The 12,953-nt window shown below is 44.0% G+C and overlaps 1 protein-coding gene across 2 annotated transcripts; it reads right to left on the bottom strand.

The window, feature by feature from the left end:
• Window positions 1–7,758: 7,758 nt before the first annotated feature.
• LOC123060546 (phospholipase D alpha 1) lies at window positions 7,759–12,050 on the bottom strand. Of its 2 annotated transcripts, none has more exons than XM_044483305.1 (4): window positions 11,766–12,050; window positions 11,250–11,407; window positions 9,007–10,903; window positions 7,759–8,511 (listed from the first exon to the last, which is right to left on the bottom strand). In XM_044483305.1, exons 2-4 carry the CDS (start codon window positions 11,355–11,357, stop codon window positions 8,078–8,080), a joined length of 2,439 nt encoding a protein of 812 aa, XP_044339240.1. In that variant the 5' UTR covers window positions 11,358–11,407; window positions 11,766–12,050; the 3' UTR covers window positions 7,759–8,077. The 2 variants fall into 2 exon arrangements, with proteins under 2 accessions (XP_044339240.1, XP_044339241.1); XM_044483306.1 differs by lacking the exon at window positions 11,766–12,050 and adding an exon at window positions 11,617–11,635.
• Between the last annotated feature and the right edge of the window lie 903 nt (window positions 12,051–12,953).

Below are 12,953 nucleotides of genomic sequence, written 5' to 3'. Positions count from 1 at the left end.
CTAGATGCATAGGATAATTTTTTTGGTGGAACTCCAATTTCAATCGATTCCAATTCCAAGATCCAATATCATGTCATAGCCTATACCATGCCAATGCTTTTCCCTTCAAAGATAAAGGAAAAACCTTCTTCATAACTTCATCTCTGGGTAAACCTGCAAGCTTGAACAATCCACAAATTTGTTCTACATATATCAAGTGCACATCAAGATCTTCGGTTCCATCTCCTGCATAAGGATTAGCTAGCAGTTGTTCTATCATACGCGAAGGAATTTCATATTCAATATTTTCAGTAGGTGCAGTAGGTCGAGGGGTAGCTAATTGTGGTTCCGGTCGAGGTGAACATACCCCGAACAAACCCCTCAAAGGATTGTTTTCCATAGTAACAAGTGACAATAAATTTCAGCATACTATATAAATGTTTCCTTACCAAAGGCGCTTCACTCCCCGGCAACGGCGCCACAAAATAGCCTTGATGACCCACAAGTATAGGGGATCAATTGTAGCTCTTTTCGATAAGTAAGAGTGTCGAACCCAACGAGGAGAAGAAGGAAATGACAAGTGGTTTTCAGTAAGATAATGTCCGCAAGTACTGAAATTGTAAGTAGCAGAGTAGTTTGATAGCAAGTTAATTTGTAACGAGCAAGTAACGATAGTAGTGGCAAAAGTGAAGCAAGGTAGCCCAATCCTTTTGAGGAAAAGGACAGGCCAAAACAGTCTCTTATGATAAGCAAAGCGTTCTTGAGGGTACACGGGATTTTCATCTAGTCACTTTCATCATGTTGGTTCAATTTGTCTTTGCTACTTTGATAATTTGATATGTGGGTGGACCGGTGCTTAGGTGTTGTTCTTACTTGAACAAACCTCCTACTTATGATTAATCCTCCCACAAGCATCCGCAAATATGAGCAAAGTATTAAGAATAAATTCTAACCATAGCATTAAACTTTTGGATCCAATCGGTCCCTTACAGAATAGCGCATCAACTGGGGTTTAAGCTTCTGTTACTCTCGCAATCCATCATCTAATTGCTACTCCACAATGCATTCCCTTAGGACCAAATATGGTGAAGTGTCATGTAGTCGACGTTCACATGACACCACTAAGAAATCACAACATACATACTATCAAAATATCGAATACATATCAAATTCACATGATTACTTTCAACATGATTTCTCACGTGACCTCAACAAAAGTAACTACTCACAAACGATAATCATGCTTAAGATCAGAGGGGTATTAAATAGCATATTGGATCTGAACATATAATCTTCCACCAAATAAACCATATAGTAATCAACTACAAGATGTAATCAACACTACCAGTCACCCACAAGCACCAATCTATAGTTCCGATAACAAGATTAAACACAAGAGATGAACTAGGGTTTGAGAGGAGATGGTGTTGTTGAAGATGTTGATGGATATTGCCCTCCCCAAGATGGGAGAATTGTTGGTGATGATAATGGCGATGACCCCCCCCCCTGGAGGGAAGTTCCCTCGGCGAAATCGCTCCTCCGGAGGGAAAAAGTACTCCTGCCCAAGTTCCGCCTCGAGATAGTAGCGCTCCATCCCGAAAGTCCTCTCCTTATTTTTTTTCTAGGTAAAAATGACTTATATACCAGAAGATGGGCACCGGAGGTGGGCCTGGGTGAGCACAACCCACCAGGGCGCGCCTGGGCTCCCTGGCACGCCCAGGTGGGTTGTGCCCACCTGGTGGGCCCTCTCTGGTAGTTATTTTCTCCAATAATCCTTAAATATTCCATAAAAATTCTCCGTGAAGTTTCAGCTCATTTGGAGTTGTGCAAAATAGGTGGCTTGACGTAGCTTTTCCAGGTCCAGATTTCCAGGTGCCAGAATTCTCCCTCTTTGTGTATACCTTGCATATTATGAGAGAAAAGGCATTAGAATTACTTCAAAAAGCATTATTATGGATAAAACATTATAAATAACAGTAAGAAAACATGATGCAAAATGGACGCATCATTGGGTTCGACACTCTTACTTCGAAAGGACTACAATAGATCTCCTATACTTGTGGGTCATCACACCTTCACAACAGTCGTAGACGAATAAGTGAAAATTCTGTAGGAGCGAACATGTCGTCACCTAGTATCATAGCATTTAATGTTGGCCCTACACTACTGCAGAATTTCAGCAACGTCTCATTGTCGGAAGAGTCTAAAAGCATTCGGGGAAAATTCTATCCAAATTGGGTTACTGAGAAATATCTTACGTCTCAGATAAGGATGACAATTTTATCCATGGACACGGATACCCGTGGATACCCGACCCGAATGGATAGGGTTTGGGTATGTTTTTACGTCCATGGACAACATCCAAACCCGGTCTGATTATACATGGGTAGGGCATGGACATAATTATGTATCCGTGAATATACCCGAACCCGACCCGATAGTATGACATGTGGGGCAAAAATCAATGATCCACACTGTCCCACCTTCCAACATAATTTTTCTGTATAAAAAAATGAAAAATAAGCCATGCAATGTTTCCCTCACCGTACCTTACTGCACGGTCGCATCTCATTCTTCTATCTCCTTGTTATACGCCCCATTATTAACCTACTTTGTCTCCTCGACTTACTCCCTCTAGCCCCCCTAGCCGCCGGCGCTGCCAGCCCCTCTACTAATGGTGCAGCACTTCAGCAGCCAAAGATCCAACTCCATATCCCTTCATCTTGGCTTCTCCACGCACGCACGGGTACGACGGCCTGCCGGCGATGGCGGCCGGACGGCCAAGCTCTGAGCTGTGATGCGGAGCAGCTTGACGTACAGAAGCACTGCTGTGCCGAGGACCAGAAGCACGACGGGATGGGTGTGTCGGGAGGCAGTCGCAGATCACGATGAGGAGTGTGACCTGCGTGACCTTGGAGGAAGTAATGGCCACACCAAACAACCGGCAACTGGAGCATGTATATTAGGTGTTCCTGTACGCCGTATACATACACCTAATCTTTTGATCCCTCAATCCCTCTCTTGTATGTATATTAGATGTTGCTGTACGTGAGTGTGCAGCATGTGATGTCCTGAATTTCTATGAAGTACTCTTATACATAGTTTACATTAGCAACTGGAGCAGAGATTCACAGAATTAGGTATTTTTTTGCTGGTTACTAATTTAGTCATAGTTCGTTGGTACATGGCACTATAGATATGCATGTTAATTAGTAATTATGTATTACCACATCAGTGAACTTCAATCTCGAGGCTGTGAATGATTAAGACTCAGTAGAATCTGAGATGTAATTTTGGCAGGACCTCTTGTGGTTAGCCCTGGAAATATTGACTCAGCTGGTAGCCCAACATCTAACACTCAAGCTACTGCTGTCGTGGGAGCATCACAAGGTCGGTTTAGCAATAAGAGAAATCTCACACCTTAGCGTTATGAGAAGGTAATTTTGAGAAAAAATATATTAATGGAGAATGGAAAGCTGAGTGCATGTGTTGTCATAAACTTCTTACCGCGATGCCATTTTGTGATAAATCGAGAATCAGAAATGATGTTGTGTTATTGCGATGTCATTTTGTGAGAACATATAATTGTGTACTTATGTTTAGTCGATGTCATGTCATTTTGTGAGAATCTAAGAGTTTTTTTATGATGGATCTGATGTCTCTTGCAATTGCTCTTGATCACAAATAAGAATCTAAGAGATGATTTGATGTTGTGCACTTATGCTATGTCGTTTTGTGAGGATTTGAGAGCTTATGTGAATCTTGTGCAGTTGTGCTATGTCTTACGTATATGTGTACGGAGAACCCGATGGATAGCCATATCCGATGGGTATTCATCGGGTTTGGACATGGATATAATTTTTCGCCAATGGATATTTTCGTGGATGGGCACGTATTGCCTTCACGGATTCGGATATGGATTTGATATTGTTCAACCCGAGCCCAACCCGATCCATTGTCATCCTTAGTCTCAGACAAATGCAATGCTATTCGCCTTGAACTAATAAAAGAGGAAAAACATGTTGATTCTGCTGCAATACAAGTTAGATTATATCAAAAAGGAGAAAGCATTGCGAGTGGATAGAATTATCAAAAAAGAATGGTGATTCGGACAACAAAATTAATTCGATTATTGAGAAGGCCGAATCAAACATTACATGTGTTGAATCAACTAAAGAGAAAGAAGTAATGCCAGTTGGTAGAACCAATGAAAAGAAAGGTGGTTTGAGTGATGGAAGTGCTTCGGTTGAAAAGGCCGAATCAAATAGTGATTGTTCGAATCTTTCAAATCCAAGGAGGCAAGCATCATTGAAAAAGGGCATGGCAAGCATAGTAAAACATGTGCTTGATTTTTCTGAAGTTAATGAAACCTATTTCCTGCCTATGAGTTTCATGGCATAGAACTTGACGAGCATCAAGAGCAAGAACATATAGCTGAATGAAGTTCGCTTGACAAAGACCTTCAAAGTAGTGAAGCACAGAACCAAGCAAAAGATAAGGTGTTGGAGAGCTATCCGAAGGCGGAGCAAGGTATTGTTAAAGTCACACAACCATTATGCTCACCCAACATATTTGAAGAGGTGTCTAGCAAGTGACTTACCTATTTTTTGATTTGCTCGCCACTTTATGGCTGATGCATATATTAGAAAAATTACTATAAGATATCTTGAAGGACCAATGAATAAGGATAATTTACTTGTTAGCAATACAGTTGTTATAGAACATATCGGTCAATACATTGTACCATTTCAAAAGGTAGATAATGACAATTTAATGCAACCAAAGATTTTTCATTATCATGTTTAAAGTTTATATTTCAATGGGTAGCTTTGTTTGTTTCATATTTGGCTTACACTTGGTCTCAATTTAGATTTATATGTTATAATTATTTTGATTTTAGAAATTTAAAGCCAAAGGTTATAATTTTATGGGGAAATCGATACTAGTATAATATCTTATCCAATGATGTCGGGAAAAGTATCCGAAATAAAATTTGTAGCCGAATGAAAAGATGTCAAATCTGAATCATTCATGTGCTTAGTTCCAAAGCCGTTCTCACAGTAAGATCAACTAGAAACATAAGAAGTGCATCTTCAATTCAAGTATGTGTGATTAAATCTTTGATTTGCTGTTGAAGAATAATTATAATAGAATTCTTGGTCACCATGTCAAGCTATCAATCCATGAATGAATGTATTGTAAGTTAGATGGTTAGAGCATAATTTTGAGCATTGCAAAATGTTCTGTCAAATAGTTAAATTGGCCACTGATAAAAGACAACTGAAATTTGTTGAAACACCCACGGATGACCAGTCTATTCCGATTGATCCTGATGGCAAAAGGTTTTTGCATCGATTGCTTCAAGCCGATTCATTTAAGATAACGTAAATTTTACAGTTGATGGGATAAAGCAAAAAATTGTTCATAAGCACAATGATGATATTCTTGAAGTCAACCATTCCATCAAAGTTACGATGAAGACGCCAAGCCGGGGGGAGGCAGCAAGAGATTCCAAAGGTCGATGCTAGCAAAACCAAATGAGGCAAAGGCCGAAATAAGCACAAGGGTAAAATCAAAAGTCACCTTCGTTAAGCCATTAGATAAATATAAAAATAAGAGTAAAGAGAAGAATGCTTATCGGCTAAATCATGCAACGAAGTCAAGATCAGTCCCTGGGAGCAAATTTTGAAGACCAGTATTGGCAAAGGAAGAATTTAATGCATCATTTCCATATCCTTGTTTTGGGCCGCCAATGCCAACGTTGTGGATACCACCCTATGCTTATATGAATCCATATCAATCATCGGACAAGTATGATTCAAGGGCACATTATCCATCTTATTTTAAACCATCTCATCAAGATTATGCAACCCCAAGAAGATCAACATTTGATAAAAAATAACATGTCAAAAGACAGATTCACTTAGAAGGAATCGGTCCGAAGCACAAGGATGAAGAAAGAGGTGGTCCCCATAACCGAGTCCATAGCTATTGTGCAAGCATCACCAGACAATCCCCCATCCTCCATTGCCACCATCCAATTGACATGTGAACCATCACCATCATTCAGTACCGTCAGGCTATCATGTACACACCGTCAAAGTCGCATAACAGCGAGGCGGCTTCGAGTAGGTGGTTGCCTCACCGGCTCCCCTTTTTTCATCCCCACCGCCAACAGACATTAGCGACCGTGCCTAAGGACGGCACGGTCGATCTCCTGGATCAAAGACAGGCGGGTGGGCAGGCACACATAGTGGCTATAGATCGATTGGCGTTGCAGAGTACGTGTACGCCCTCACATAGACAGACCTTGATCCCATCGGCAGATCGTAGCCGGACTGGGTTCCAACAGCATATTCCTTGCAAAGGCGATTCTTAGACGACATAGACTTACATGTCGGGGCGGTGTGGGCTCCGTTCATAGACGCGATTGACTCTCGTGGTTGATGGTATAGGCTAGCGGCGGCGGAGTACAACCCAACACAACGCAGCAGACAGTTCTTTCTTATCTCATGTGAACCAGCACGACTAAATCGGAGGTAGACGCCGGCGGCGGTTAAGCTCTGGTACCCGGTTCACAGAGTAGATTATTTTAAAACTACCGTGCGCCTATGTATGCTGATGTGTATGAACTCACCCATCTGTGTGTGCAGGCACCTATGTGTGTGCGGATCCATGTGTGTGTATATGTGTGTGGGTGTGCGCATATGTAATGTTTAACTTTCTATTTTCGTTTTCTATAGTGTAATAAGAACAAAAATGATGGCTGTGGCGCTTATAAGCGAGTCAACTCATAACATTTAATGTATCATGCAAATTGTACAATTTAGATTTACCCTTATCTACCTATCTTCATTCTTGAAAACTAAATTTAATTTGTACAATTTAACAGTGTACAATTAACCGACACTAGTGGACACCGACTTAATTATCTCTTGTGGAACAGGTAGATATGTGTTTAGACTCAACATGGGAAAAAATGTGGAAAACGTATCTAGAGAAAAATAATAATAGTACAGAGCAAAAGAAATGATTTACATTAAAAAATCGGACGACTTATAAATAGTTGCTCTCATATCTTATACTCCCTCCATTTCATTATCTTCTCGTCGTAGCTTTTGTTCAAATTGAGTCCAACTCATCACAAACTCGTCACAAGGACCTATATGGCATAAATGCTTACATCTATATCTATGCCTATATCAATATAAAAAGACCCAAAGAGACAGATTTAATTAATCTCGGCCATCAAATCATATCAATCCAACGACCTAGATTGTTTCAATATCGAGCGCTCGACACGTTTAGCGTGCAGTTAATTTCATACCAAATATAGTGCTAATTACATAATAACACGCAAATAATATTCTACTTAATATCCGCATGCACTTAATATACTTCTAAATTAACGTGCATTGCACGTACACATTAACTAGTTATAGAAATTGTAGAATTATAAGACTAGTCATAGTGTGAGTAACTTAGCTAGTAACATAGCGCACCCCGAAATTTTTTTGCTTATGTGACATGTAGTTAATGAGAAGTGGTAACATAATATGTTACTATAACATAGTGCTTTTCAAGACAAGATGAGTCTACAAGCTAATTAATGAAGTCCTCTATTACACTACTACTATGTTACTTTGCACTATAAAGATAGTAACTTAGACTAGTGACATATGCATGATACTAATATAAGTTACTCCCCACTATGACCAGCCTAATACAGCTTAATTATTCAGTGGAAAAACCAAACATACAGCACTCTGATACCATACATTGGAAAAACAAAACTATCTATATATCCATCATACAATAAGAAACACGCGTTAACTTTATTGTCCACCCTTAAAGATCCAAGTAGGTATGACGAGCGTAAACAACTAAACATTGACAATTTATAATTAAACAGTGATACAAACAGCAGAAACCGTGTAAAGTATCAGCAATCCTCCTAGTCACTACCGTGGTTCTCAACCATGCACACCACTGCGCTTATTAACAGTCCCGCAACTATAACAGCCTGCTATTTTCTGAAACACAAGTTCTGAATCACCAAACTGAAGCCACACACAGGAAATGCAGGATGAGATCTTATCTATGTGGTGAGGATGGGGGGAAGGTAGTCCGACTTGGCGCCGAGGATGCGGGCCCGGGTGTCGGGGAAGAACTCCATGCCCGGCAGCTCCGTCACCACGCCGTCGCTGGCGACGCCGATGGGGTAGCTCAGCAGGTGGCCGGGGAGGTCCTGCTCCAGGTCGTCGCTCGAGTATATGTCCCAGTACTTCTCCGCGATCCTGTTCACCTTCTGCACGCACTCGACGCTCTCCGGGCGCTGGAACACGTCGTCCAGCATGCCCAGGTGCTCGTACCACAGTGCCATCCGGAAGCCGTGGATCTGGCCCCGGGCCGGCTCCCTGTTGGCTAGATGGTATGGCTGGTAAGCGCCCATGGCAATCTCGGAGTCCCGGGCGCCGTCCATTGACCGTTGGTTGATGTTTGCAGACCCAATGATGATGTACTCGTCATCAACTGAAAATGGAAGAGGTGAAGTTAGTAGCTTTAAAGAATAACAGGATCCTTTCAATCCACACAGAGGAGAACAATATAAATCAGTTGTTCAATGGTTTGCCAACAGGAGTACCTAACAAGCGATAGTTTATTTCGACTGAATTTAAGAGACAAATCAAGAGCAAGAATGCAATCTTCAAATGAAATACAATGTTATCAACAAAAAAAATGAAATACAGTGTTAGGAAGCATATGACAAGTACATTTTAAATAATCAATTCTTTGTGAATATTAAAAATTTAAGCCTCTAATCTTTCAAGGAAGGAAACTGAATTTGAGTTGCTATTAGTTTTCCCAATGAACGAACCGTGTATGGATGAACAGATGCAAACATTAGATAATGCGCTGCTTCAACATGCTTTATAAGTAAGATACTAAAAAGAACATGCAATTCATTCAAAACCTTGATATTGAAATATAATGCAACCCACAGGTTAAGTGGAACTGAGGGAGTACCTATCATCATTTTGGTATGAACGTAGATCATGAACCTCCTAGCCTCTTGAGCGCGGACGTAATCAGTATCAGGTTCTGGCTGCTCCTGGGGTTCATATTCCCCATCCTGCTTCACCTCACGGTTACCTAGGCAGAAGAAAGTGAGGTATTCCTTGGGGTTTGCTTCAATCCCCTTTGCCTCGAGAGCTTGTGTGATGTCAGTGTACATCATCTCCATTGTTCTCCTTTGCCAGTCCAGAATTGCTTGTACAGATGCGCTCTCTGGCATGCCCTCAGGCCACATTGGCACCACAACATAAACAGTAAACCGTTCTCCGGCTTCAATCTTGCTGACAATCTTCAACGAAAGCTCCTTAGGAATCACATGCAGAGCGCCAATTTCTTCAGGCTTGATGCCTTCGGGCTTCCAGCAGTAGGAACTTCCAAGGAAGTATTGGTTCTCAATGTAGATGAAGTCCTTTGCCCGTCGGATGGCATTTATGTATGCATCCTGGATGCTCCTGTCAATGATTTGATCCTTTCCACTTACAAGCCCAGCCCTTGCAGCTTCCTCAGGAGTATCAGGGAAGCCAAAAGCAGCACCACCATCAATAGATCTGAAGAGCTGGACATTCCATGTATCTCTGTCCTCTGGGAACATGACGGGAGAAGGGGGGATAATTATGTCAGAGAGATCCCTGAGCTGCACGAGAAGATCTTTGCCACCCTGCTTTCTCCATCTCTGCTCAAAATTGTAAAGAACATCCCAGGCAATTGGACCTTCCAGTCGTGAATGAATATCATGCCATGGCTCTCTTGGGCCACCTTTGGTGATGGATGCAGTCGCGAAGTTAGGCTGGTGGAAGTCATCATGGTGGACAGTGTCAAGTGTCCTAAACAAGGAGTGGTACTGAGTGTCATATCTTCCGTCGCAGAGGTCAATGCCACCAACGAAGCTGAGTATCCTCCTTTGCTCGGAGCCCTGGCTTGGCAATGCATCGTCAACACATACTATCTTCTGATGGTGAGTGAACATGGTTGAGATCTGCAGATCCTGAACAATGCTGCCTGAATCATCGGGGTTACGAGGGCACAGAACACAGTGCACATCGGTGCCTTGGAAGTAATTTGCAGTCTCCTCATCATGGGTGGCCATCAAGCCATCTCTCTTCAGCAAGCCAACTGAAGTTCTATCATCCCACACTAGCATAAGGACCCGGACACCTTCGCTGGCCTTCCTCTTGAGTAACTCTCCGAGAGTGACGTCTCCTCCAGGTTTGGGGCGATTGGTGTCCCTAATCAAGGTGATCTCAGTGTGCACAGACCAACCAGTGATGTAAATCAAATGCTGAGCATTGCTTATGGCATCAAAGATATCCTCCCAACATCTGGCAGGCTCATAGTTCTTGCCGTCCGCAAGCGGAATCTTGGGGATAAAGTTGTCTGGGACATGAGCATCTTGGTACAATCTAACATTGCATCCTTGCCTCTGCGAGAAGAAGGTGTAAGGAACACCAGGAAACTTGACGCTCCGGACACCCCTCGCCCAGTTGCGGTCCTTCTCAACGCCAAAGTACTGAAGCTTCACATGGATCTTGCTCTCACCAACAGGCTCCCGGTTGTCATCACAGATTTCAAGCCACCTATCGATCTCCTCCCCTTCCAGGAGCTCTCCGACAGGCAGGTACGCCCTCCCAATGAGCGTCGCCCCGATCGCGTTGTCGGCCTTCAGCGTGAAGATCACATCGGCGGCAAGGTGCGCACAGTAGATGTGGAACGACTCGTACCAGCGAGGATTGACGGGCTCGTTGCCCAACATCCTGGTACGCCCAACACGAGCTTTCTCGAGATCAATGGTGGCATATAGCTTGGAGCTTCCTTTGCCAACACCGACAGTTTCCTCAATGCCCTCTACAAACTGTCAAGATAAACTTGCTGTGTTAGAACATGAAGAGTCACATCTACTATCATAATCATCTACTATCAACTACGGTAGGCGCCGGCATAAGCAAACTCTAGCAACGATTCTGGATAAAATACGCAGTGATTCTCTGTATTTTCAGTTATTTTTTACCAGTACTAGTAAAAAATAACTCTTCATGTTCGGCTCCCTAACCGCACCATTTTACCATGTGCTAGTGTAGACCAGCACGTCTCGTCGTGCGTGGTAACGATCAATTAATTGATTCTGCTTGGACGGAAAAAACTGATGGGAGAAATCAGAAATGATCCGTGAGTAGGACGGCCTTGTAGAAGTAGAGTACCTTGCGGATGAACTTGGGGGCGCCGCCGCTGGCGCGGCCGGGGTGGGAGAGCGAGGAGGCCTCGAAGATGGTGACGTGGAGGTTCCCATGGAGCAAGATCTGAGCCATGGCGACCGAAGGACCCCTCCTCCGCGCTCCTGCTAGTCACAGTCACCTGCCTGCACACAAGCCGAGATAGCAGTTACCTACCGAGAGCAGGGGAACCAGGAAAGCGCGCGGACCGACCGAGACCACCACCGGCAGTCAAAACCAGAGCGGCAGCAAGCAAGCAAGCAACGAACAGCAGCGCCCGCGCACAGACCACGCCCGGCCCGCCATAGCCGCAGCACAAGCGGAGACCGACCAGCGAACAGAAGCAGAAACGCACCGCACCGACAGCCAGGAAGCGAAACCGGCGGATCTGGCCGAGAGCGCAGCGGCAGGCACGCACGGCACTGCCGCCACCGCCGCACTGAGCTTAAGCGGCGAGCGGGTAAGGGAGAGATAGGGTGGTCGGAGTGGGAGAGAGAGGCTTACCACCACCGCCTGCCGCTGGTGAAGAGGACGACAAAGAGGGGACGGGAGACGATGAATCGGGAGGGAGGCAGATCCAATCGGGCGGTAATATACAACTGGAGCTGTAGAGTTTTAGACGTGGGACGGAAAGAAAGAAAAGAGCGACGCGGCGATTTTTCTTTCCTTGTCTCCGTCCTTTTTTTCTCTGCTAGTACTACTAGAGGGGCGCACGCGGCGGGCACGTCACGGGATAGTAGCGATCGGGGCCGGTTCCCCCGGATACGCGTCGCCTCCGCGGATCTCGAGCCGTGGAAATCAATCAATTAAGAATGGGATCGAAAATGGGGAGGGAGGGAGCTATCCGTACTCCGCCCGTCGCGAGCAGCTAGTTAACCGTGGGTCCATGGCCACCACGTCCCGATCAAATCATCCAGCCCCGGTGGCCTCCGGTAGCATTCGTCATGATGGCCTCGTTTGTTTTTCAAGTTTCAGATTGCTAACCAGCTCACCAGGTTCAAGTATGGATCTTGTATTTTTCTTTTTAAAGTTATTTCAGTCTTTTTCATCGTCAATGAAAGGACAAGTTCTCATCCACTTTCAGGCATCTATGATGGCTTCATTAACCTCAAAACGTTGTGTTGGCTTGGTATCTCTTGAATGTACTTATGGAGATAAGGTATATGCGTATTTTCATAGAGTTAGTTGAGCGCATGTGTGTATACATGAGCATCTGCAGGTTAGCTGATCAACCACTTCGTCATGCCTATACAAATCTGAAATTTTGTGTGTCTGGGCCCATACATAAAGATCGTCAAAGACTACTGACGTAGGATCGTTCCTCCTGTCATAATCCTCAACCAGCAACCCTGGAAAGGCCGCCATGGACAACGCACTTCCAATCCATGAGGCAGAACATCTGAAAGAGAAACAAGTTCTCGCCTGGCTCTCTGTACTTTGCCTCGGGCCAAGTTCCACACAGACTTTTAGGATATCGAAAAATGACCGAAGAACTAAAACGCACGAGACATGTTCAGGCGCCCGATCACAAGTCATCTAGCTTCTGACTCATATTGCTTGACTCCCTTCTCGCCGATGATCACCTCATCAAGTTCCCCATCCTGCACCTCTAGGTTCCTCATCATCTCTTCAAGATTCCCCTCGATCCAGCCCTCCGCAGAGGTAGCTGAGCTCTTGCCCATTGCCGCCATC

Source organism: Triticum aestivum, chromosome 3A (assembly GCF_018294505.1).
Source record: "Triticum aestivum cultivar Chinese Spring chromosome 3A, IWGSC CS RefSeq v2.1, whole genome shotgun sequence".
Classification (NCBI taxonomy): domain Eukaryota; kingdom Viridiplantae; phylum Streptophyta; class Magnoliopsida; order Poales; family Poaceae; genus Triticum; species Triticum aestivum.
This window is presented reverse-complemented; position numbering and strand designations above follow the sequence as displayed.

Bases quoted from the DNA above. Each gene is read 5' to 3' on its own strand.
- LOC123060546 (XM_044483305.1), bottom strand. From the start codon at position 11,357: ATGGCTCAGATCTTGCTCCATGGGAACCTCCACGTCACCATCTTCGAG. The intron at 10,904-11,249 runs GTACTCTACTTC...TTATCTTGACAG, and splicing joins CCCCCAAGTTCATCCGCAAG to TTTGTAGAGGGCATTGAGGA. The intron at 8,512-9,006 runs GTACTCCCTCAG...TTCCATTTTCAG, and splicing joins TCATACCAAAATGATGATAG to TTGATGACGAGTACATCATC.